Consider the following 21,866-nt stretch of genomic DNA (forward strand, 5'->3'; position numbering starts at 1 on the left):
ACTTTTGGTGGTCTATCCGAACTGCAAGCTGCTGCTAATGTGTTGCAATGTTGTCCTTTGTTTTGCCTTTTGTCTTTGTTTTTTGCTGATGTTCTTCTGTGTCTGTTTTGACAATGATTTTAAGTCTCAGTGTCTCCTAACACTCTTTCAGAACCCCCTGCTTTTGTCAGGAAAATGGAGCCTAAGTTTACCTGGAAGCAGGGTGCAGCTGCACGTTTACAATGCAGTGTTAAAGGATCACCTGAACTTCACATCCACTGGTTCTGGAATGACAGAGAGCTTAGTGATGGAGAGAAATATAAAATCACCTTTAAGAACGGAGTTGCATCTGTGGAAATATTAAACCTTCTGGTGACAGACAGTGGAAGTTACACATGTGAGGTGTCGAATAATGCCGGTAGTGAGAGCTGCTGCACTGTGGTTGCTGTTAAAGGTTTGTTCTGAGAGAGACTTACATGATTCTCTGTGTTTAGTTCAGAAAATATTAGTTTTAACCCCACACACTTTAATCTTTTGACATTCAGAGCCTCCATCCATTAGAAAAGATCTGCAGACCGTAGAAGCTGTGAAAGGTGCAGCAGCTCAGCTGGAGTGTGAGATTGCAGGAACGGCTCCTTTTGACATCAGCTGGTTAAAAAATAAGAAGCCCATCACAGGTGATCATAAGTATAAAATCATCTCCCAAGATTCTCTGTCAAGACTAGAGATCCAGACCTTTGAAAGCGCAGACATTGGAGATTATCAGTGTATCGTTTCCAACGATGTGGGGAAGGTAACCACCAAGGCCTCAGCTAAGCTGAAAGGTTGGTAAACCCATTAAAGGCTGAGGATTAGTGCTGCACCTGGAACTCAGATTTTAACATGTTACTTGTTTTTGTAGAGCCACCATCTTTCTCAAAGAGAATTGAAAGTGTTACAGCAGTGTTGGGAAATGCAGTGAAGCTACAAGGAACCATAAAGGGCTCAGCTCCCATCACTGTTAAATGGATGAAAGACTCTGAAATACTCAGAGATGATGATCCAAATATCAAGATGGTTTTTGAGAACAATGTTGCAAGCCTTTCTATAACAGCAGTGGCCATTAACCATGGTGGCAAGTACTCATGCCAAGCAGAAAACCAGGCTGGGCAGCAAAAATGTGAAGCCACTCTGACTGTGCAAGGTCAGGGAAAATCTCTGATGCAGATGACATTGTACAAATCTCTTTCTCTTAATAACCACCTAATCTGTCTTACACCAGAACCTGCTAGAATTGTAGAACCTGCAGAGTCCATTAGTGTGACTGCAGGGGACTCAGCCACGTTGGAGTGTACAATCTCTGGAAGCCCAGAGCTGAAAGTGAAGTGGTTCAAAGATGGGAAGGAGATGATAAGTGGGCGGAAATACAAGATGACATTGAAGGACAACGTAGCCACCATGAAGATTTTGACAGCGGAGAAAGGAGACACTTCGGAGTACAAGATGGAAGTGTCCAATAAAGTCGGGAAAGACCAGTGCACATGCTCAGTCACTGTCTTAGGTTAGCTTGCTATTCTACAAATTATGTACAATATATGGGTCCTTCATAATGTTTGGGACATTGATCCATTTTTCTGTGAATTTAAACTCCGATTGTCAGTGTGAAACAATTCAGACATGATTAACATGACAATTCAATACTGTTTCTGAGGCTCTATCGACACCAGCTTCTGTATTTTGTAAAACGGTCTCAGTATTGGAACAAGATGAGAGACTGTAGGATAGATCAAAAGAGGGATGGACAGATAAAAGTCTCTTCTGCACTAATGCAGGCACCTGTCCAGTCAGTTAGCTCTCTGCCCTTACACTTTCCTTTATGAAGAAACATGAAGACACAAAACCCCTGGAGAGACGATGTATCCCTTCTGCCTTGAGAACACCTTGGGATCCCCTAAAATGGGCTGGAGAGCTTCTCTGAAGAAAGGGAGGGCTTTTAGGATTTTCTTCTTTGTACCAAATCCCATGACCCAATTTTAGATAAACGGATTAATTGGAACCGTCTGTGGACAGTAATCTCTGACAGCTGCCTTTTGCAGGCTGATCCTCAAATGTTCACTTACATTACCATAGTGATGATTCTTCTTATGACAGCAGTGAAGATTTTCCTTTGGGATTCATGAGGCCACCATGTTAGATCTTCTTCTTAATGACATTCTGCACCTTTGATTTTGCTTTTGAGTTTGATAATTGCTTGACTTAACTTTTATTTGTTCGGCTTTTCTTCTCATGTTGAACAACTACAGACTCTGTAAGATAGAAATGCTCCACATCACAGTAAAAAGAAATGAAACATAGCCCAGCAATTACAAGTATCTGGAAAACCAATTGTCCAAAACAGCCTGACTGTGATTAAAAAGTTGTACTTTCTACTTGAGGGAGCTGAAATGTGCACTTTAAGCATGTTTGAAATGTTAGATTAATAATTTCATACAGGAAAGAAGAGCGGGGAAGCTTAGAAAAATAAATACCAAACATTATGAAGGACTCTGTGTACCAGATTATTAGAAAGCAACACTTTTTACCTCTCAAAAGTTGCTGCTTTTGAGAGGCAAATTGCAAAGTGCTGAACCAGCGGTGATTACTGCAACGTTTTGATGACTTGCTAAATTAAACTCTTTGTCCATTTGCCTTGGATTGGTTTTCCATGGCAGATGTAGAAGGAAGTTGGTTTTGATGACTGTGGTCTGAAAGTAAATCAGTATGAATACTTTAAACTTAAGAGACAGTGTCCAGCATATGATTTTCTCTTGGGTTTAGTTGAACAACTCTTTTCAGACGCAACACAACAGTGTTTATAAATGAGGTGCTTTTTCTTCAACTACCAGATCGGATAATGCCTCCAACTTTCACCAAGTCCCTGAAAAGAGTCGACGGCAACATTGGTAATGATGTGTCCATGGACTGCAAGGTGTCTGGGTCCCAACCCATGACCATTGTTTGGTTCAAAGATGACCAGGAAATAGAGTTGGGAGCCAAATTTCAATCAGAGTTCAAAGATAGCTCTGCCACACTGAGAGTCAGTCGGCTGGAAAAGGCAGACTCTGGAGTTTACAAATGCAAAGCTACCAACTCGGCTGGCTTTAAAGAAACCAGTGGCACGCTCTACGTCAAAGGTTATGAGTCTTTATCTTATTTTCCCTTTCTTTCTTTCTCTTGTGTGACGTTTGAAGAATTTCATGTTAACATGACAAGACTATTTGTTTTTTGTTGATGGCCTCCAGAGCCCCCAGAGTTCACAGAGAAACCAGAAAACCAGGATGTTATACCAGGAGCCAAAGTCTCCTTCAGAGCAGCCTTCACTGGAACTGCTCCTTTGGCTGTTAAATGGTTCAAAGAGGAAAAAGAGGTTGTAACTGGAGGCATTTATTTTATAAAGAAAGATGCTTCTTCCAGCACTCTGGAGCTTCACTCTGTGAAACCCAGTGATTCCTCTCAATACATCTGCCAAGTGTCCAACGATGCTGGGAAAGTGGATTGCTCCACAGTTCTCTTTGTGAAAGGTTCTTGTCCTCATTATAACTGTGTCGTTAAATCCCTGACATTGAAGTGACACTTACAAGCCTTGTGTCCTCTAATGAATGTTAACCTCTTCTCCCAGAACCTCCTGTGTTTGTACGAAAGCTTGACGCGACCAAGCTCGTCACAAGTGGCGTCTCCATCAGGTTGGAGTGCAAAGTGTCAGGCAGTCCGGTCATCAGTTTCAAATGGTTCAAGGATGAGATGGAGATCAGCTCCAGTCCTAAATATACAATCAGTGTGTCTGATGTAGAAGCAACTCTTGAAATATTGAACTGTACAACTGGGGACAGTGGCGATTATGTCTGTGTTGCATCAAGTGAAGCAGGCAGTGATCGATGCAGCAGTATAGTTACTGTCAAAGGTTGGTTCATCTACAGGAAGATCTCCTGAATTTTGTTGGTTAATTGCAGTTTTTGTAAAGATAGTTTGATTTATTTAACTTTCAGTCAAAGATTACTGTAAACTTTGTATTATACTTATTCAGTCCAGTCTTCTGCTCGCTGACCGACATCATTACTGTCTTCTAGAACCACCGGTGTTTGTACGTAGCTTGGAGGCCAAAGATGTTGTGAAAGGTTCTGAGATGATGTTGGAGGGCCAAGTCTCTGGCTCTGCTCCTTTCACTGTGTCATTTTACAAAAACGCCAAGGCAATCAGAAATGACAAGAGACACAAAATCACAGTGAAAGACGATCTGGTGGCTCTGCAAGTGCAGGCGGTCGAGGCTGGAGATGTTGGCTTGTACCAGTGCACTGTTGAGAATGAAGTGGGGTTGTCAACCTGTGAATGTCAAGTGACACTCAAAGGTTGGTTAGATGCACCTATATTTTGTCCAAAACTTTAATCTATAGTCAAAGACTTTCAGACTTGATATATGTGATATCTTGAGATTTTCATAATGTCCATCTTTGACTTATAGAACCACCGTCTTTTGTTAAAAAGCTTGAAAATGTCAGTTCATTGGTGGGCAGTGATGTTTCTCTCCAATGCACACTGAAGGGCTCTGAGCCCATTACTGTGACCTGGCTAAAGGACAACCATGAGCTCAAAGAAGCTGAAAATGTTAACATTTCATATGAGAACAAGGCTGCCCTGCTGCACATTAACGGATTGCACAACAAACATGGAGGAAAATATTCCTGCCAGGCACAGAATCAGGCTGGTAGCCAGACATGCTCTGCTGTTCTGACAGTCAAAGGTTGGTTAAACCTTTTACTTTTGGTTTGCGCTCTCATTTTGTAGTTATAATCTTAGTCATTCATATTTGAATAAAATAACAAGCAAGAGGTTTCACTGAAACAGCCAGTGTCTTCACATTTAACCTGAAGTTGCAAAGTGTAGCAATAACTCATTTCTGATTTTTTTATATAGCAACAGTCCACTACAAACTTCATGTCAAGGCAATTTGCAACACAAACAAGTCCAGTTTATATCCAGATCCATATAATTCATATTCTTTTTAACTTGACCACTAGATGTCAGTATTTGTTATACAGTTCTCCTTTAGGTAATTGCCCTAACAGCTATTGATCAGATCTCCAAAAACCATCTCAACATACAAAATGTTAGCATTTAGCATTGGTTTCAACCATCAACCACTGCTTATTGGAAAAAAAAAATAGACATCTACACAACCCGGCTAGATTAGGTATGTCCAAGTGTTTGTTAGAAGGGAACAGATTGGGATTGAACCGATATGAATGACTGCAAGTAAACAAGAACCAGATGCTTCTCCTGAAATGTTAATTTTCTCTTTAAAATAATTCTTCTTGATGTATCAGAACCAGCTAAGATCACAGAAGAGGCTAAGTCCATCAGTGTGACTCAGGGGGATCCGGCCACACTGGGGGTCAGGTTCTCTGGTACAAAACCACTGAAGGCCAAATGGCTTAGGGCCGGCAAGGAGCTGACCTCAGGCCAGAGATTTAAAGTACAGACCACAGACACCAGCTCTGTGCTCAAGATTCTCAAAACTGAGAAAACTGACAGTGGTGAATTCACCTTTGAGATTTCTAATGACGTTGGACAAAGTTCTTGCGAGGCCACGCTCACCGTTCTTGGTCAGTGCTTAATGTGCACGGGTAACATTAAAGTAAACTTTGCTTGTTTTCATCCGAATTTGCAACTTGTAACCCTTGTTTTTATGTTATTCATGTCAGATCAAATAATTCCTCCATCCTTTACGAGAAAACTGAAGCAAACAGAAGGTATTAAAGGATCATTCGCTCATCTGGAATGCCTTGTGTCAGGCTCCCTGCCGATTACTGTCCAATGGTACAAAGACGAGAAGGAGATTCAGGCTGATGATAGACATAAATGTACATTCTTTGAGAATGTTGCTTGCCTGGAAATCTCTGATCTTCACCTTAAAAATGGTGGAAGTTATACATGCATCGCCAAAAACAAAGCAGGGACAGTCCAGTGCTCAGGAATCTTGTTCGTAAAAGGTCTGAAATGGTTGATTTGTCTAGTTTTATTGTTAACTAAGGATTTTCTTCACAAGCAGTGAATTGCTTCTCTGTTTCAGAACCACCATGCATTCTTGAAAAGCCTGAATCCATGAATGTGTTACCTGGATCAAAGGTCCAGTTTAATGTACTGCTCTGTGGCACACCCCCACTGAACATCAAATGGTTTAAAAACAAGAAAGAGATTTTATCAAGTGCTGATTGCTCTGTGATTAAAGACAACACATCCAGTTCACTGGAGCTTTTCTTTGCTAAGAGCTCAGATTCTGGAGACTATGTGTGTGAAATTCAGAATGATGTGGGATCCACTTCCTGCCAAGCAACGCTGTTCGTCAAAGGTTCTCTGTCGTAACTTTATATTTGAATCTCCTGCAGATACACATTTTAATTTGTTTACAGATTGTAATTGTTTTTATGTAGTTGCTTGTTCTGAATAGTGATGCTTTACTCATTAAGTCTAGACCAGTGGTTCTCAATAATTTTATAACAAGTATCAACTAAGTAAATATTGACAAACTTGCTGTTAGCAGTTATGGTCATTAAACACATCAATTAAATAGCTGATGTCTGTTTACATAACAGTTACTACATTCATATTTACCTCAGAATTGATTAAAACCAACATTTCTTCTGAAAGCTTTTAATCCAATTCAAATACCACAAATCATGCACATACCACAGTTTGAGAACCAGAGGTCTAAACCATTTGAAAGTAGCTCAAGAGAAAATTCTCATATCTCACATTTTAAGCCCCAGCTGTACGCATCATGATAGTTTCTAAAGATTATTTATACCTCAGCTCATTTGGCTTTTTATTTTACTTCTCAGAGCCTCCTAAGTTCACTCGGACACCGGACCGTGTGTCCGTAGTGCGTCCCGGGCAAAGCAAAGTGTTTGAGTGCCAGGTGACCGGCACACCTGAAATAGACATGTATTGGTTCAAGGAGGGCTCTGAGATCAGCGCCAGTGATCGCTTCAAGATGGCCTTTGTAAACTCTGTGGCTACTCTGGAGGTTTGCGGGGCTGAAGCTAAAGACGGGGGTCTTTTCTACTGTGAGGCTCGCAATGAGGCTGGCAGTGAGAGCTGCAGCATGGAGCTCAAAGTGAAAGGTTTGTTGGACTGGAGAGTCGAGAATCCAAACACTAGGAAATTATCCTTAAAGTTAAATTGGTAGAGAGTTTTTCATGCTCTATTTAGTAGATGTCTCTTTGAAGCTAAATGACCTAATGGACCTAACTCACTACAATTCTGTGGTTAAACACATGTATAGCATCAAATATTTACTAGAGAATTACCTCTTGAGGTAAAGTTATATGACAGTTTTTCTTCTTTCGTCTCAGAACCACCAACTTTTATTAAAGAACTTTCTCCAGCTGATGTTGTGAAGGGTTCAACGGCATCTTTTGAGTGCCAGATTGCCGGAACAGGTCCATTTGAGATAACCTGGCACAAAGATGGAAAAGAGATCAAGCCCAGTGCAAAACATGGCTTTTCCCAGATAAATGACACTTTGACCCTAGAGATCCACAGATGTGACGGTGTAGATGTGGGTGAATATCAGTGTACTGTAGCTAATGAGGTTGGGACCTGCACTTGTAAAACAACTCTAAGCCTCAAAGGTTGGTTTCTTTAGATGTAAAAGTCCCCTATTTTTAGTTTGTGAAGTGAAAACCGCTAACTTCACATTATTTTTTCCAATAGAACCTCCAACCTTTACCAGGAGGATTGAGGACAGTGTTACGGTCCTGGGTAAACTGGCACAGTTTCAGTGTGTTGTTGTGGGTTCTCCAACTCTTTCTGTCCAATGGCAGAAAGATGAGAGCTGGATTTTGGAGGATCCAAGGATTGAGAGAACTTTTGAAAACAATGTGGCGACTCTCAGGATTTCTGCCTGTGAAGCGTCTCATTCAGGCAGATACAGCTGCCAGGTGATAAACGAGGCTGGGCAAGATAAATGCTTCGGCACTCTCACAGTTCAAGGTAATCTGCTCAACCAACAATCCTTACTCCATACTTTTCACACTTACAAAGCCATTTCATTATGTACACCTTGCTAGCACCGGGTTGGGTCCTTTGTTCTCAGAAATATCCTAATTCTTCATCCCATTTATTCAACAAGGTGCCTGAAATATTCCTCTGAGATTTTGGTCCATATTGACATGATATAATCCTAAATGCATCATATCATATTATGCAATAGAAAAGATGTACCTATAAAGTGGTTGGTGAGTGAATATTAAAGCAAGGAATCGATTTAATCCTGACTTTGCTCTGCGTTGTAGAACCCCCTCAGATCTTAGAGAAGCCTGAGGAAATCAAGGTAACAGTCGGAGATCCAGTCAGTCTGGACTGTAAGGTGAAAGGCTCACCTGAGCTCAAGGTGAGATGGATGAAAGATAGCAAGGAGCTTCAGTCCATAAGGCAGCACAAGCTTGTCTTTGAGAACAGCATCAGCAGCCTAAAGATTCAGGGAGCGCAGAAAGCAGATGAAGGAGAGTATGTGTTTGAGGTGTCAAACCACATCAGCAGCTGCTCCTGCAAAGTTAAACTGGTCGTATTAGGTTGGTGCGACCATCCCGACTAATGAGCTACATCAGCTACACACTGATTCATCATATTGACCTTCTTACTCCTCTTTTGGTGACAGAGCAAGTAATTCCTCCAAGCTTCATCAAACCACTGGTAGAAATGCAGGAGATTCTGGGCTCATTTGTTCAGATTTGCTGTAAAATATCCGGTTCCCTCCCAATCTCTGTGGAGTGGCAGAAAGATGGGAGTAAAATCTCCAGTGGTGTCAAACACAAACTGATCCAGCAGGACAACTCCGTGTCTGTGGAAATCGAACAGCTTGAGAGGCCTGATGCTGGGTCGTATTCTTGCAAACTGACCAATGCAGCTGGGAGCTGTGAATGTAGTGGATCCCTCAGGGTCAAAGGTCAGACACTGCTCTTCAGTTTGACTGGTCGTAATGTTCTGAAACAAAGGTGAGTACCTCTTAAACCCGGTTTATTGTCTTGCCTTCAGAGCCTCCCAGCTTTGTGTTGCTGCCCGAGTCACAGGCGGCTCTGCCCAATGCCACAGTTCGCTTCAAAAGCACGTTTACGGGCACGCCGCCCTTTACGGTCAAATGGTTCAAGGACGACACAGAGCTCATGACCGGGCCAACATGCTTCACAGGCGTGGATGAAACGTCCTGCTTCTTAGAGCTCTACTCAGTGGCCGTCGCTCAGAGTGGAATTTACTCTTGCCAAGTCAGCAACGATGCTGGTTCTGTACGCTGCAGTGCAGATTTGACTGTCAAAGGTTGGGACTCACAATTTTCTGAATCGATTCTTCATCTCATGCTCCAGCTAAACCCATCCTTCCTACTTTATAGTGCAGTGATTCTGTTCACTCAGATCAGATGTAGTACATCAAAATGTGTCTGGTCTTTGTATTGCATTCGCTGCTAGCTCATGACTGTCAGCTTGTATGCTCTGTTACTGTCTGTTCTGTTTGCTTCCAGCTGCTGATTGTCTGTCTGTGTTTTGGCCTTCCAGAACCACCTGAGTTTGTGCTGAAACTTCCCGCCACTAAGTTTGTAAAGCGGGACGAATCACTCCACCTGGAGTGCAAAGTCCGTGGCACAGCCCCTCTGAAAACAACCTGGTACAAACACGACACCAAGGTCTCGGACGGGGGCAACTACAGGACCTCGTTTGTTGACTCGGTAGCTGTCCTGGAGCTGGTGTCCAGCAGCTTTGATGATGACGGAGTTTACACCTGTGAAGCTCAGAATGATGCTGGCAGTGTGAGCTGCAGCACCACACTTACGGTTAAAGGTCAGCCTCCCACGGACGTCTAACAAGCCTCTAATACTTGGTGCTCACGGTTAAAGCTGACATCTGTAACAACTCCTCTTTATCTCCATCTTGAGTCTGAGCAGCCACCATCAGAAGTGCTCTTCTTCACCTTAATCATTAATCAGATTGACTTCACTTGTACCTTCTGAAATGAAACACAACGTATTAACAAACATACTATAATAAATTCTAACATATTTCCTCGATAACTCATATTCTACCCATACTTAACTACATACTAAACAAACACTACTTCCTAAACATCTGATTCCACCTCATTCTACATCCCCACTGCAAAACCACAAGAAGTTGCAAAGTATTTTTGTCTAGTTAGGAGGGTAAATATCTTATTACATTTAAAATGTGACAAAACTGACTCGGTAACTTCTCAGCAGTATACAGGGGCTTATTTTAAATCAATAATTATTGAATATTGATCAAAAAAAATACCAGCTCCATTGGCAAATTTTTTTCACTTGTAACACAACATTTTCCCATGTTATAAGTGAACAAATCTGCCAGTGGAACTAGTACGTTTTATTGATATTCAAGAATTATTTACTTAAAACAAGCTCACATCTTACTGGAAAGCTACTTGAGTTAGTTTTAGTTTTATTTTAAGTAGACTATGATATTTTCAATAGAAACAAAAATATTTGGTAAGTTTTTGTTATTAAGTTTATTGATTGGCCTACAAACCCTTTATTCCCTGTTTTTTTACTAAATAATAACACATTTTCCTAACTCCTTCTAACATCATCTGGGCTTCGGTCCAGTCAACACTGATCCTCCAAGATGTAAACACGCCATCTGAATGATTTCTTAAATCTACTAACTGAAGATAATTCCTCTAAAATGGCCTCCAAAGACCCCACTGTGCTGCCCCCTTTTAATTGTTACAATTGTCTAAGTTGACCTTAACAACCTGCTAGTGATTTTCTTACATTTTGAACTTGGAGCAAAATTCACCTTAATCCATCCAAACTCTTGAGTTTATGTGTGGACCCAACATTTTATCTTTAAACACATTAAGTGTTGTTTCTGCAAATTTACAATTAACAACTAACTGTGGGTCAAATTTTTTTATTCTTTTGCATTTTTACAGTGCAATTTTCTTTTAATTTCCAGATAAGTTTCTACTGATCTGTCAGCAGTTTTTCCCTCCACTAACTGCACACTTTGACCTTCACCTTCACTAAAGTTAACAATCTCATTTAATTTTCAACTTGTTTTTCTTTTTTAGGAGCTGTTTCTGACGTAGTTCCAATATGTAAACCTTGAAACTCATTTATAGATTCATTAAACGCACACAGTGGATTTTTTTATTCTTATTATTTATAGCCAATTAAATCCCAAAATTTAGTTTTTTTGAAAATTATAATATTACATAAGACCGATTAAAACAAATGAAGCTCCAACCAATTATTGAATCCAAATACTGTGCAGTGTAAGGTTATTTATCTGTTAAAAGTGGCATTTAATTTGGTCTTATGTATCATTTTGAGTTTCAGTAACTGGAGGTCAAAATTATCACAATTAACAGAGATAATCAACTGAAAAATTTCATCCTATTTAAAATTACTGAAACATATGAACTATGCACCTCTGTGTCAGAAAAACCCCTGAAATGATCTAAGAAGCAAAACCAAAATCTGTTTATGTGAAAAAAACACCTGAAAGCAAAGACTGAAACTAAGTGTAAGTTATTTCCACTCTCATTTTAGTCAAGATATAGCAATAAAAATAACCTTTTACTTGTTTTAAAGGTAAAAGGCAGGTAATAGTTGATCACACATCTGGAATTCATGAATTAAACTTTAAAAGAAAACATGAGATTGTTTAGCCTGGAACTAAACCTCCAATCAGAACTGCTCAACAACAGGAATATAAATCACAGCTGATTTATTCCTAAACAGAGTTGAAATTGTGCTGATAAAATAAAATAAAAATTTCAGTCATTTTTCTTCAGTTTTCGGCTAAATTCTGATTTTTGGAACCATATATAAATCGGACCATATCTGATTTACATGGGAATATATCGGATATGGTCATGTTGCATTTTATTAAACTTTTACATCACTGATGTGAAATAGGCTTCATAGTCCTGCACCAGAAAAAGCCAGATGTGGTAAATCTGGATGAAAGCAATGAGTGAAAATTTTAATCATGAAATATTGAAAGAAGTCTTTGAAGCGCATCATTTCATCATCTCACCACAATGTAACTTGTTAATTTTGGCGAAATGTAGATATTTGTTAGACTTTCTAAACTCAATTTAGATGTTTACAAAGCTTCCACATTTAATTCATATTTAATAACCCAGACATTTAGAGAATTTAATCATGTCTTCATTCAAACAATGCTCTGTGAGACCGCAGAGATTTCATATTTTTACAAAATCACCTAAAACTCCAGTTACAGCTGTCAGCTTTGAGCTTTTAGTTGTGATTCATTTTCCCCGCTCCTGCCTCTGTAACGGTTTCCTGATCTTTTCGTAGACCCCCCTGCATTTGTGAAAGTACCCCAGCCCGTTGAGGGGCTGATGGGTAGGGACGTGAGCTTGTACTGCGAGATGAGCGGTTCCGCTCCGTTCCAGGTCGCCTGGTTCAAAGACAGGAAACCTCTGATGGAGAGCAGGAAGTATAAGATGGTGGGCGAGGGCAGCTCAGCCACTCTGCATGTCATTGGGATAGAGCCTTCGGACGCCGGCGAGTATGAGTGCAAAGTTTCGAACAGTGTAGGAAGTGACTCCTGCCACACTTCGGTTAAACTCAGAGGTCAGTATTGAAAGTAGTGGACCTTCAGGCTACCTTACCCCCCTCCCTCCGCTGCTGCCACCTTTTCTCACTCTGCCTTCTGCGCTGTTTTTGTCCTCAGAGCCGCCATCATTTGTGGAGAAACTGTCCAACATGACAGTGATGCTGGGAGAGGAGGTGACCCTTATGGCCACTGTTAGAGGCTCTGAACCCATTACTGTGTCCTGGGTTCAGGACAAGGATCACATTCTCAGGGACAGTGACAACAGGAAAATCACCTTTGAGAACAACCAGGTGGCACTTACTGTGTTTAAGGCGGATGCAACCGTGGCAGGCAGATACACCTGCCAACTCAGAAATGATGCTGGGAGTGTGGATTGTTTCGCTAACTTGACTGTCCTAGGTTTGTAATCGTATAATTCTCTCTTCCTCTGTCAGTGTTGTTGGACGGTGTATTGTAAATAGAAAAGAAAAGGAGTACATTTTCACCAAAAACTCAGATATTTTGAGATTAATCTCACAAGTTTTCTAGAAAAAATAAGAAAGTTTCTGAGCTCCAAAATTTGAAAAATTTGCTGGGGGAAAAAAAAAAATCAGAAATTTTTAGGTTAATCTCAGAAATTTTCTAGAAGAAACTTGAAAATTTCTGAACTTAAAAAGTTGAAACTTGCCAGAAAAAATCCACAAATTTTGAGATTAATCTTGCAAATCTTTTAGTAAAATCATGGACATTTCTGGACTTCAAAAGTCAAACATTTTGAAACTTAGAACTTCAACTCAATTTTCAAATATCTGACTTTTGAACTTCAGAAATTTCCATATTTATTCTAGAAAATTTGAACTTTTTTCATAGTAAAATTTCTGAGATAGATCTAGAGTTTTTTCTAGCACGTTTGACTTTTCTAACTCAGAAATTTTCATATTTTTTTTCTATAAAATATCTGAGATTATTCCCAAAATTTCTGAATTTTTTGGCAGAAATTTAGTCCTTTTCTGTTTCTATCTATAATGGCCCCAATACACCGTCGTAGTCTTGTCTGTCAGTCGATGTCTTGTCCATGTTTGATGAAAAGCATGTTCTGCTCCTTCCCACTTCCAGAACCAGCTAAGATCATAGATAAACCCGACACTTTGAGCGTGACGGCCGGCGACATGGCCGCCCTGGAGGTCAAAGTGGGCGGAACACCGGAGCTCGTTCCCAAGTGGTTCAAAGACGGCATGGAGCTGGCCACATCCGGGAAGTACAAGATCTCCTTCTCGCAGATGATCTCCAGTCTGAACGTGCTTTCTACGGAGAAACTGGACTCTGGGGAATACACCTTCCAGGTCATGAACCAAGTGGGAAAAGACCTGAGTAAAATTAACCTCACCGTTTTAGGTGGGTGTTGAATCTGTGTTAATTTGGTTTGAAAATATGTAACATTGTGTGATTTCTTTTAGTTTCTAATAAATGTGGATTTATTATGAAAAAGGTTAAGAAAAATCTACATCAACAAAAATGTATTTATTTCAGGAGTTCAAGTCAAAAGGAGAAACTAATTATATAGATTCATTAAACACAATGAAAAAATAAAATATTACAAATTATTTTTGGTCTAGTTTCTAGCTGCAAATATCTCAGTACATTAGAAATAAGACAAAACTAACTTATAAGTGACTTTTCAGCAAGATTTAGGAGTTTATTTTTTAATATTGATAAACAGTTCTAGTTCCACCGGCAGTCGTTTTCACTTATAAGACATTTTCCCATTTTATAAGTGAGAAAATCTGCCAGTGGAGCTAGAACTTTTTCATTAATACTAAGGAATTATTTACTTAAAACAAGCTCCTCTATGTTACTGGAAAGTTACTTCTATGTTAGTTTTGTCTTATTTCAAGGATATGAAGACATTTGCACTAGAAACTAGATTAATAAGCCATTTCTGCATTGAGATTCTCATTAAGTTAAATATGAAACATCTTTTCACCTTGATGTTATTTGGCACAATACAGATAAAACAGGTGTGATTTGACTGATAAAATAACTGTAATGTCAATGGTTATATTTAGAGTGTAGGGCCACATGAAAACTTCTAGCGGACCAGATTTGGCCCACGGGCCTTTAGTTTGCCACCTGCTGTGGTGTATGTTGTTTTATTTTATCTTTACTTCTTTTCTTGGCTTTTTTAAACATATGTTTTGCATTCTTTGTATTTTATAAAGTTGTAAATTGTATAAACCTTAAAAACCTACAAGGGCAGACTACCTCTGACTTCCTGAAATAAAAATATTTTTATAATATTGTGATTCACTGAGTTGCAGCTGTAAACCTGAGCATGTTCTTACAAACTGTTGCCTCCGTTGTCAACAGATAAGACCGTTCCTCCATCGTTCACCAGGAAGCTGAAGGACTGTAAGATGACGGTAGGAGAAGCTGCAGAGATGGAGTGCAAAGTGTCGGGCTCCCCACCTTTTACTATTTCATGGTACCACGATGGTGAGGAGATACAGAGCGGGCCGAACTGCGAGGTTTCCTTCAGCGACAACAGCTGCACGCTCAGAGTGCCGACCCTGAGGCTGACTGACTCCGGAGCTTACAAGTGCAAAGCTGTCAACAAGGCTGGTTTCAGCGAAACCTCAGCAACTTTGGCTGTCAAAGGTCAGTTCCTGCTTCATGCTGAGCGCTTCTGTTTTGGTTCTGTTCAGTGAAATGCAAATAATTAATCTACTTATGATTTGTTGTTCATTAACCAAAGATTAAAATTAGCTCCAACTGCTGCTTAGACCTTCAGTTAGTGTTGTAGCTCGGCTGCCATCCAGCAGAGGGCGCCACTGGTCATCCTTAAGCAGAGCCAGTTGATGTAAGAACGGGAAATAGAAATGATCAAACTGATCCGTTGAGAGATGCAACATGAACTCTGCGGTTCTGTTTTGAAATATAAAAACCGGACCAAGTTTCATCTTAACAGCGCTTTATTCAGCTGAGCTGCATGATGGAGCAGCATCAAGTTCTCATTAAAAAATTATAAATTTGGTAAAAAGTGAGGATGTGTCAACAGAAAAGTGGAGGCATAGATGAGAAAAATGGCACCATGTTGAGAGAAAACATGATGAGAATAAACAGAGTTGATTTTGAAGGCAGTTAATTCCCTTTTAACGTCCCTTTAAGAGCAACAGACGGTATTTCTGTATGAACGTCTCTCTGTTTTGGGGGAATTAAGTGTTTCACATATTTTATTCTTTCCATATTTTATTTTTCTGTTGAGCAAACTTAGAGGTTCTTGTTTTTTATATTTTGTCAATATGTTTCAGTTTAATATGAGAAAATCACAATTTTCTGCTTATTAATACAGTTAGCACAAAACAATGTTAAAATTTACTGTTTTTGTTTTTTAATTCACCTCTTGATCCACTACAAGTCTCAGGTTTTTAAGAAAATGGCCTCTTATTAATTAATTAATACTTAGTCGATCGATCAATCATTAATTAACACATTAATTGTTAACTTCTTTCCCTATCACATTCTGACTCCACCTTGTTGGATGTTTCTGTCTCGCCCAGAACCTCCGTCTTTCGTGGTGCCGCTGCAGCCGATGGAGGCCATGCCGGGCTCCATCGTGACCTTCTCAGGCATGGTGAAGGGCAGCGCGCCGCTCACCCTGAAGTGGTTCAGAGGAACCAAGGAGATGCTGCCAGGGAAGGACTGCAGCTTCACCCTGAAGGACAACCAAGTGACTCTGGAGCTTCACAACGTGAACCGATCCCATGCTGGAGAATACACCTGTCAGATCATCAACGACGCAGGAAAAGAAAGCTGTGCTGTGAATCTCACAATCAAAGGTCAGTTTCACTGCTCTACCTCCAGTTATAGAAGCTCCAGTTAGAACCAGGATGAGAGGAAACGGTTCTTCTGGAGTGATAATAGTTGTTTAGATAACTTAAGGTCTGTAAGTTACCTAAAGAGATAACTTACAGATATGAAGCTAAACCAGGAAGGATTAGGTCCCAGTACGTTTGTATCTCAACTGATAAAAATGAGGAGTTGTCTAGATGATGGTTCTTTTGCATGCTAATCAGCAGTTGTGGCCACTATTAGCTAAACTAACTTTTAACTTAGTGCTTTAGCTAACTTTGAAAAGGTTTTGTGCCCTTAGCTTCCCCTATATTATTTCTTACAGATAACTTATGAAGTGCTAATTTAGTTGGTTGTTTTGTAAATATTCAGTTGTGTTAAAGTTTTGGTGACATAACACAGTTTAGATGTCAACGTGATTGAAATATGCGCTTTAGCATCAGTGGCGCCAGCTTTTTAGTTTAGTTTATCTCATTAGTCTCTAAGTTTATAGAGAAGGTGTGAGAATGAGCAGAGATGATTTAGTTTCCTCTTTAAAGGATGGTTTGTTTGTGTCTGTCAGAACCGGCAGCCTTCTCTAAGAAGCTGAAAGACGTGTCGGTCGAGAAGGGCAAACCTTTAACGCTCGAGTGTTCGTACACCGGAACTCCAAAGATCACAGTGAGCTGGTTCAAAGACGGCCAGCAGATCTTTGCTTCCTACAAATACAACATCACCACGACGGAAAGCTCCTGCATCCTGGAGTGTCTCAGCACAGACGACAAGGAGGCCGCAGGGACGTACAGCTGCCAGGTGTCCAACGACGCAGGAAAGGACACAAGTGATGCTGTTGTGTCCATTTTGGGTTAGTCTTACTTCAGATCCGACTGATTTTCTTCTGCCGAAGAATCCCAGAAGTCCTCACTCCCATGTTTCATTGTGTCATCAGAGCCTCCATACTTTGTTGAATCTCTGGAGCCCATGGAGGTGACCGCTGGTGATGCAGTGTGTCTGAAGTGCCAGGTGGCAGGTACACCTGAGATCAAGGTGTCCTGGTTCAAGGCTGACGGCAAAGTGCGGTCCAGCTCCAGCTGTAAGTTGGAGTACTCAAAGGGCGTCGCCAGTCTGAAGCTCAGCAAAGCCACCAAGGCTGACATCGGGGAGTACACCTGCAAGGCGGAGAACAAGATCGGCTCTGCCTCCTCCACCTGCAGACTCAATGTTCTCGGTAAGGACGTTTTCACACCTGATAGTCCCATAGACTGTCGGAATATTTCTTATATTTTCAGCTGTTGTGGTTCTCTTTCACACTGCACTGCGTCAAATGAATCAAACTAATTGAAAACTTGTTCCCCTACTTGCCTGTGGTGGCACTGCACCAAGAACTACTGAAGGAAATTACACTGAAGAAGACACTGAGCCAACTTCCTTTTACGCAAAATGTAAAAAAGAATGGAGTCGCATCAGATTTAGGATTTCTCTTTTGTCATTGTCATTTCTCCTGTTAGCACTAAACTTGCATTTCTTTTGGTTTTTATTTACCCAGAATGCCCTGCACTATAGTTTCCTTCCTGCTTTTGTAGTTTTTTTAAATGGACCAGAGTTCACTTTTTTGGTCCAGATCAGCTTTCACACCTCCGTGTGAACCAGAATTTCTAGACAAACAAACTGGAGTTTGAATAAAGCGGACTAAACAGCCTGGTGTGAATTCACCCTAAGAACTGAATTTAGAGAAATCCTGACACCTACTGTTCCTCTGTTTTCTCCAGAGGCCAAAACGCCTCCTTCCTTCCCCAAAAAGATCACCAGCCTGCAGGAGACAGAGGGCCAGGCGGTGCGTTTTGAGTGCCGTGTCGCCGGCTCATCACCCATTGAGGTGTCATGGCTGAAAGACGGCGAGCCGCTGATGCAGGGAGGCGAGTTCTCTATGCTGTATGACGACAACACGGCTGTGCTGCAGATCGGCCATGGCGAAATGAGGCATTCTGGGGAATATACATGCGTGGCGACCAACAGTGTTGGCTCAACTTCCTGCAGAGCCAAACTCACCATGCAAGGTCTGTTATAGTCCCACTGGAGGATGTTTGCAAAGGAAGCAGAGGATTCTGGGTCTTAGTTTAACTCTGCTTTTGATGACAAACGGTTACAGGTGTCATTAGATACAGCCGAGTTCATGAACTTGGATCAAGAATGAGTCTTGTTTGTTTAAAGCATTTAAACAATCAAGATATTTGGACACTACTGATGTTAAGACTATGTGTGCAGTGGAGAGTAAGGGGTTTAGAAACCTTTCTGTGCTGTAGTAATGTGTCAAAACAGCTGGAGTCCATCTAAAGATTTCTTGTTTTATCTTCTTGCTGCTCCTTCATGGGTCTGCAGAACCCAGATACGCTCCGGTCTTTGACAGAAAGTTGTCACCGCGGGAGGTGACGGTGGGTGACAGCATCGAAATGGAGTGTCACATGACTGGGTCCGCCCCCATCAAAGTCACATGGTCCAAAGACCATAAAGATATCCGCTCTGGTGGGAACTATAAGATCAGCTGTGTGGAAAACACCGCCCACCTGACCATACTGAAGGCGGATAAAGGTGACACAGGGAAATACTTCTGCCATGCCTCCAATGACATGGGGAAGGACTCTTGTTCCACTGACATCTCTGTCAAAGGTATTTTGGTCTTCTCATCCAAAACCCTCAAACCCATCTGAGGGGAAGTCTTAGGTGAGTACCCACTTCTTCTCTTCACCGTTTCTTTTCCCTCTTGGTTTCAGAGCGTAAAAATCCACCGATGTTCACCAAAAAGCCCTCGGAGCACATCGAAGACATGGAGGGCAAACTGGTAAAAATCGAGGGCAGAGTCTCCGGCTCTCAGCCCGTTTCTGTCAGCTGGTTCAAAGACGGCAAGGAAATCCACAGCTCTGACAAATACGATATCAGCTTTAAGAGCAATGTGGCGGTGCTGTGCATCAAGAGCAGCCAGGTGACCGACAGCGGCAGGTACTCCTGCCAGGCCTCCAACGAAGCTGGAAGAGCTTCCTGCGACGTCACTGTGGGCATCCTGGGTGGGTCTGGTGTTCAAAGGTCACTCAGTCGATCGGCTGATGTGTCAAACGCTTTAAGACGATAAAGATTTTTAAATAATACAACGAAAAACAACCTGTGGCTGTAAAAGAAGTTAGATTCCACTTAGAAATAATAGTTCAGATACATTTTAAAGGAGACCTGTTATGCGAAATGTTCATTTTGCATGTCTTTGTACTTCCATTTGGGTCTCCACTGCTTCTACAAACAGCCCAATTGCTTAAAAAAACCACCCAGCCATTTTATGGCAATAAACTAATGTTTTTGGTGTCTTGAAAATGAGCTGTTTCAAAAACTTTCTGTTGCCTAGCAACCCCAGCAGAGTTCCACCAGTCACCTAGCAACCCAAGTGAAGCTCCAACCAGTTTGGTCAGCTGGTTTTACTGCTGGATTTACATGCTCTGGAAAGACAATTGTTATTTTAATTTAAAGTGACAGGAGGCCCTAAAACAACTAAATTCTCATTATCTAGGAATAATTTCCCCCATAGACATATAGTAACATGTTCATGGAAGCATAACAGGTCCCCTTCAATTTCCTTCACTTTTACTAGGTGAAGGATAATGCTCAGCTGCAGAATAATGCTCTGCAGCTGAGCATTATTCTTTTTTTATTTGTTCCTGTTGGTTATTTGGTTTGTTCCTGTCTCTGTTTTTGCCTGTTATAGTCTCTGTTGGTGTTTTCCAGTCTGTTATTTCAAGCAGCTGAAGGGTCACCAAAATCACAAATCTTTTGGTATTCATTCTTTTGTCAGTGTGATAAACTGACGGCCTCTGCCCACAGGCCCACTCTGACTTTTTAGTACCTTTTCAGAAACTTGTTTTTTGTAAAAATGTGTTGTACAGAATGAAATGGATCGCCCATTGGTGCCTGGTGCACAAGTTTTGTTTCTAGATTAAACTGATCACTGTGTCTGCAGCTGAGTTCAAACCATTTGATCTCATCTGCAGAAGCCAAGAAGCCTCCAGTGTTTGACGTTCCACTCAAACCAGTGACTGTGGATGAAGGCGACAAGCTGAGCCTCAGGTGTCACGTCTGCGGATCCGCTCCTCTGAAGGTCCAGTGGATGAAGGACAGGAAGGAGCTTTCATCAGCCGGCAGCATCAGGCTCGGCTTCTCTGATGGTACGGCCAGTCTGGAGATCAGCTCAGCCTCCAAACACGACGCTGGCGATTACCTCTGCAAGGCTACAAATGAAGCCGGCGCCGAGTTCTGCAAGGCCAAAGTCACAGTGAAAGGTAAAACCCGAACGGCCTCCTGTTCATCAGCCAGTATCTAAACCTTCACTGCAAAACACAACATTTTACCAAGTATTTTTTTTAGTTTCTAGTCGTGTTACATCTCAAATAAGAGAAAACTAACTGACAAGTAACTTTTGAGCAAGATTTAGGAGATTGTCAGTAATTCCTTAATATTGATGAAAAAGTGCTTGTTCCATTAGCATCTCACTTATAACAAAAAGATTCTAACATACATTTCACTTGTATGTGAAATTTCTTGTGGGTTATTTTTTTTTTCATTGTTTCTGGGTAAGGTGCAACACAAAGTATTCATCCAGGGTTTTGCTTTTAATTTAATTTATTAGTAATAGGGACCGAAACACAGTATTGAGCATGACCATTTAATAAATGTCTAAATAAAGCAAGAGTGAGCTGCATCCTGATATTGTTGCTAAAAAGACAAAATTTTTGCATATGGTTTGCTGATTTTTTTTTTTTTTTTAATCTGGCAAACCTGCAGGATTTGTTTTTCTACATTTATAATAATTTACTCATTTATTTCTCTGCAGAAATCTGACTATAAATGCTGTGTATTTAGTTTACTGTTTAGCTGGTAAGACAAATAAAAATGTTTCCTTGTGTTGTTGTCTTACAGAGAAACCAGGAGCAGCTAAACCTGAGACTCCAGCAGCAGCTCCAACCAAAAAACTGGATAATCTATTCTTCATCGAAGAACCCAAATCCTTACATGTTACAGAGAGTAAGACCCTCAAAGTGGAGAAAAAAACCTTTAGAAAGTGTTTGTTTCCTGTCCTGACCTCCACCTCTCTCTGCAGAGGGAACTGCCACCTTCATCGCTAAGGTTGGAGGAGAACCCATCCCAAGTGTGAAGTGGATGAAGGGAAAATGGAGGCAGCTCACCCACGGCGGCCGCATCTCCATCGTGCAGAAAGGTCAGGAGTCCAAGTTGGAGATCCGAGAGGTGACCAAGTCGGACTCGGGTCAGTACCGGTGCGTTGCCTCCAACAAGCACGGCGAGATCGAGTGCAACGCCGACATGCATGTTGACGGAAAGAAAGAGGCGCCGCAGCTGGAGGGAGACCTCCGAGCCAAACTGAAGAAGTGAGTTCATTCAAGAACTTTCTCAGCT

The 21,866-nt window shown here is 41.1% G+C and overlaps 1 protein-coding gene across 18 annotated transcripts in view; it reads left to right on the forward strand.

The window, feature by feature from the left end:
• Positions 1-21,866, forward strand: part of ttn.2 (titin, tandem duplicate 2) — a 208,919-nt gene that overhangs the window by 52,062 nt on the left and 134,991 nt on the right. For 14 of the 18 annotated variants that reach the window (XM_015043229.1, XM_015043240.1, XM_015043237.1 and 11 more), the window contains 32 exons: positions 152-433; positions 525-803; positions 881-1,162; positions 1,241-1,519; positions 2,844-3,131; positions 3,240-3,518; positions 3,617-3,898; positions 4,065-4,343; positions 4,457-4,735; positions 5,319-5,597; positions 5,697-5,984; positions 6,065-6,343; positions 6,834-7,115; positions 7,347-7,625; positions 7,708-7,986; positions 8,289-8,567; positions 8,654-8,941; positions 9,031-9,309; positions 9,546-9,827; positions 12,347-12,625; positions 12,726-13,007; positions 13,704-13,982; positions 14,955-15,242; positions 16,145-16,423; positions 16,999-17,280; positions 17,365-17,643; positions 18,185-18,472; positions 18,795-19,082; positions 19,187-19,477; positions 20,447-20,734; positions 21,372-21,476; positions 21,553-21,838. In XM_015043229.1, the coding sequence (XP_014898715.1) occupies positions 152-433; positions 525-803; positions 881-1,162; positions 1,241-1,519; positions 2,844-3,131; positions 3,240-3,518; positions 3,617-3,898; positions 4,065-4,343; positions 4,457-4,735; positions 5,319-5,597; positions 5,697-5,984; positions 6,065-6,343; positions 6,834-7,115; positions 7,347-7,625; positions 7,708-7,986; positions 8,289-8,567; positions 8,654-8,941; positions 9,031-9,309; positions 9,546-9,827; positions 12,347-12,625; positions 12,726-13,007; positions 13,704-13,982; positions 14,955-15,242; positions 16,145-16,423; positions 16,999-17,280; positions 17,365-17,643; positions 18,185-18,472; positions 18,795-19,082; positions 19,187-19,477; positions 20,447-20,734; positions 21,372-21,476; positions 21,553-21,838 (8,857 nt within the window). The remainder of the gene's footprint in view (positions 1-151; positions 434-524; positions 804-880; positions 1,163-1,240; positions 1,520-2,843; positions 3,132-3,239; positions 3,519-3,616; positions 3,899-4,064; positions 4,344-4,456; positions 4,736-5,318; positions 5,598-5,696; positions 5,985-6,064; positions 6,344-6,833; positions 7,116-7,346; positions 7,626-7,707; positions 7,987-8,288; positions 8,568-8,653; positions 8,942-9,030; positions 9,310-9,545; positions 9,828-12,346; positions 12,626-12,725; positions 13,008-13,703; positions 13,983-14,954; positions 15,243-16,144; positions 16,424-16,998; positions 17,281-17,364; positions 17,644-18,184; positions 18,473-18,794; positions 19,083-19,186; positions 19,478-20,446; positions 20,735-21,371; positions 21,477-21,552; positions 21,839-21,866) is intronic. The other 4 variants (XM_015043232.1, XM_015043235.1, XM_015043246.1 and 1 more) reach the window with 4 other exon arrangements.

The sequence above is a fragment of the Poecilia latipinna genome, unplaced genomic scaffold (assembly GCF_001443285.1).
Source record: "Poecilia latipinna isolate Pla-1442-1.1 unplaced genomic scaffold, P_latipinna-1.0 Scaffold622, whole genome shotgun sequence".
NCBI lineage: Eukaryota > Metazoa > Chordata > Actinopteri > Cyprinodontiformes > Poeciliidae > Poecilia > Poecilia latipinna.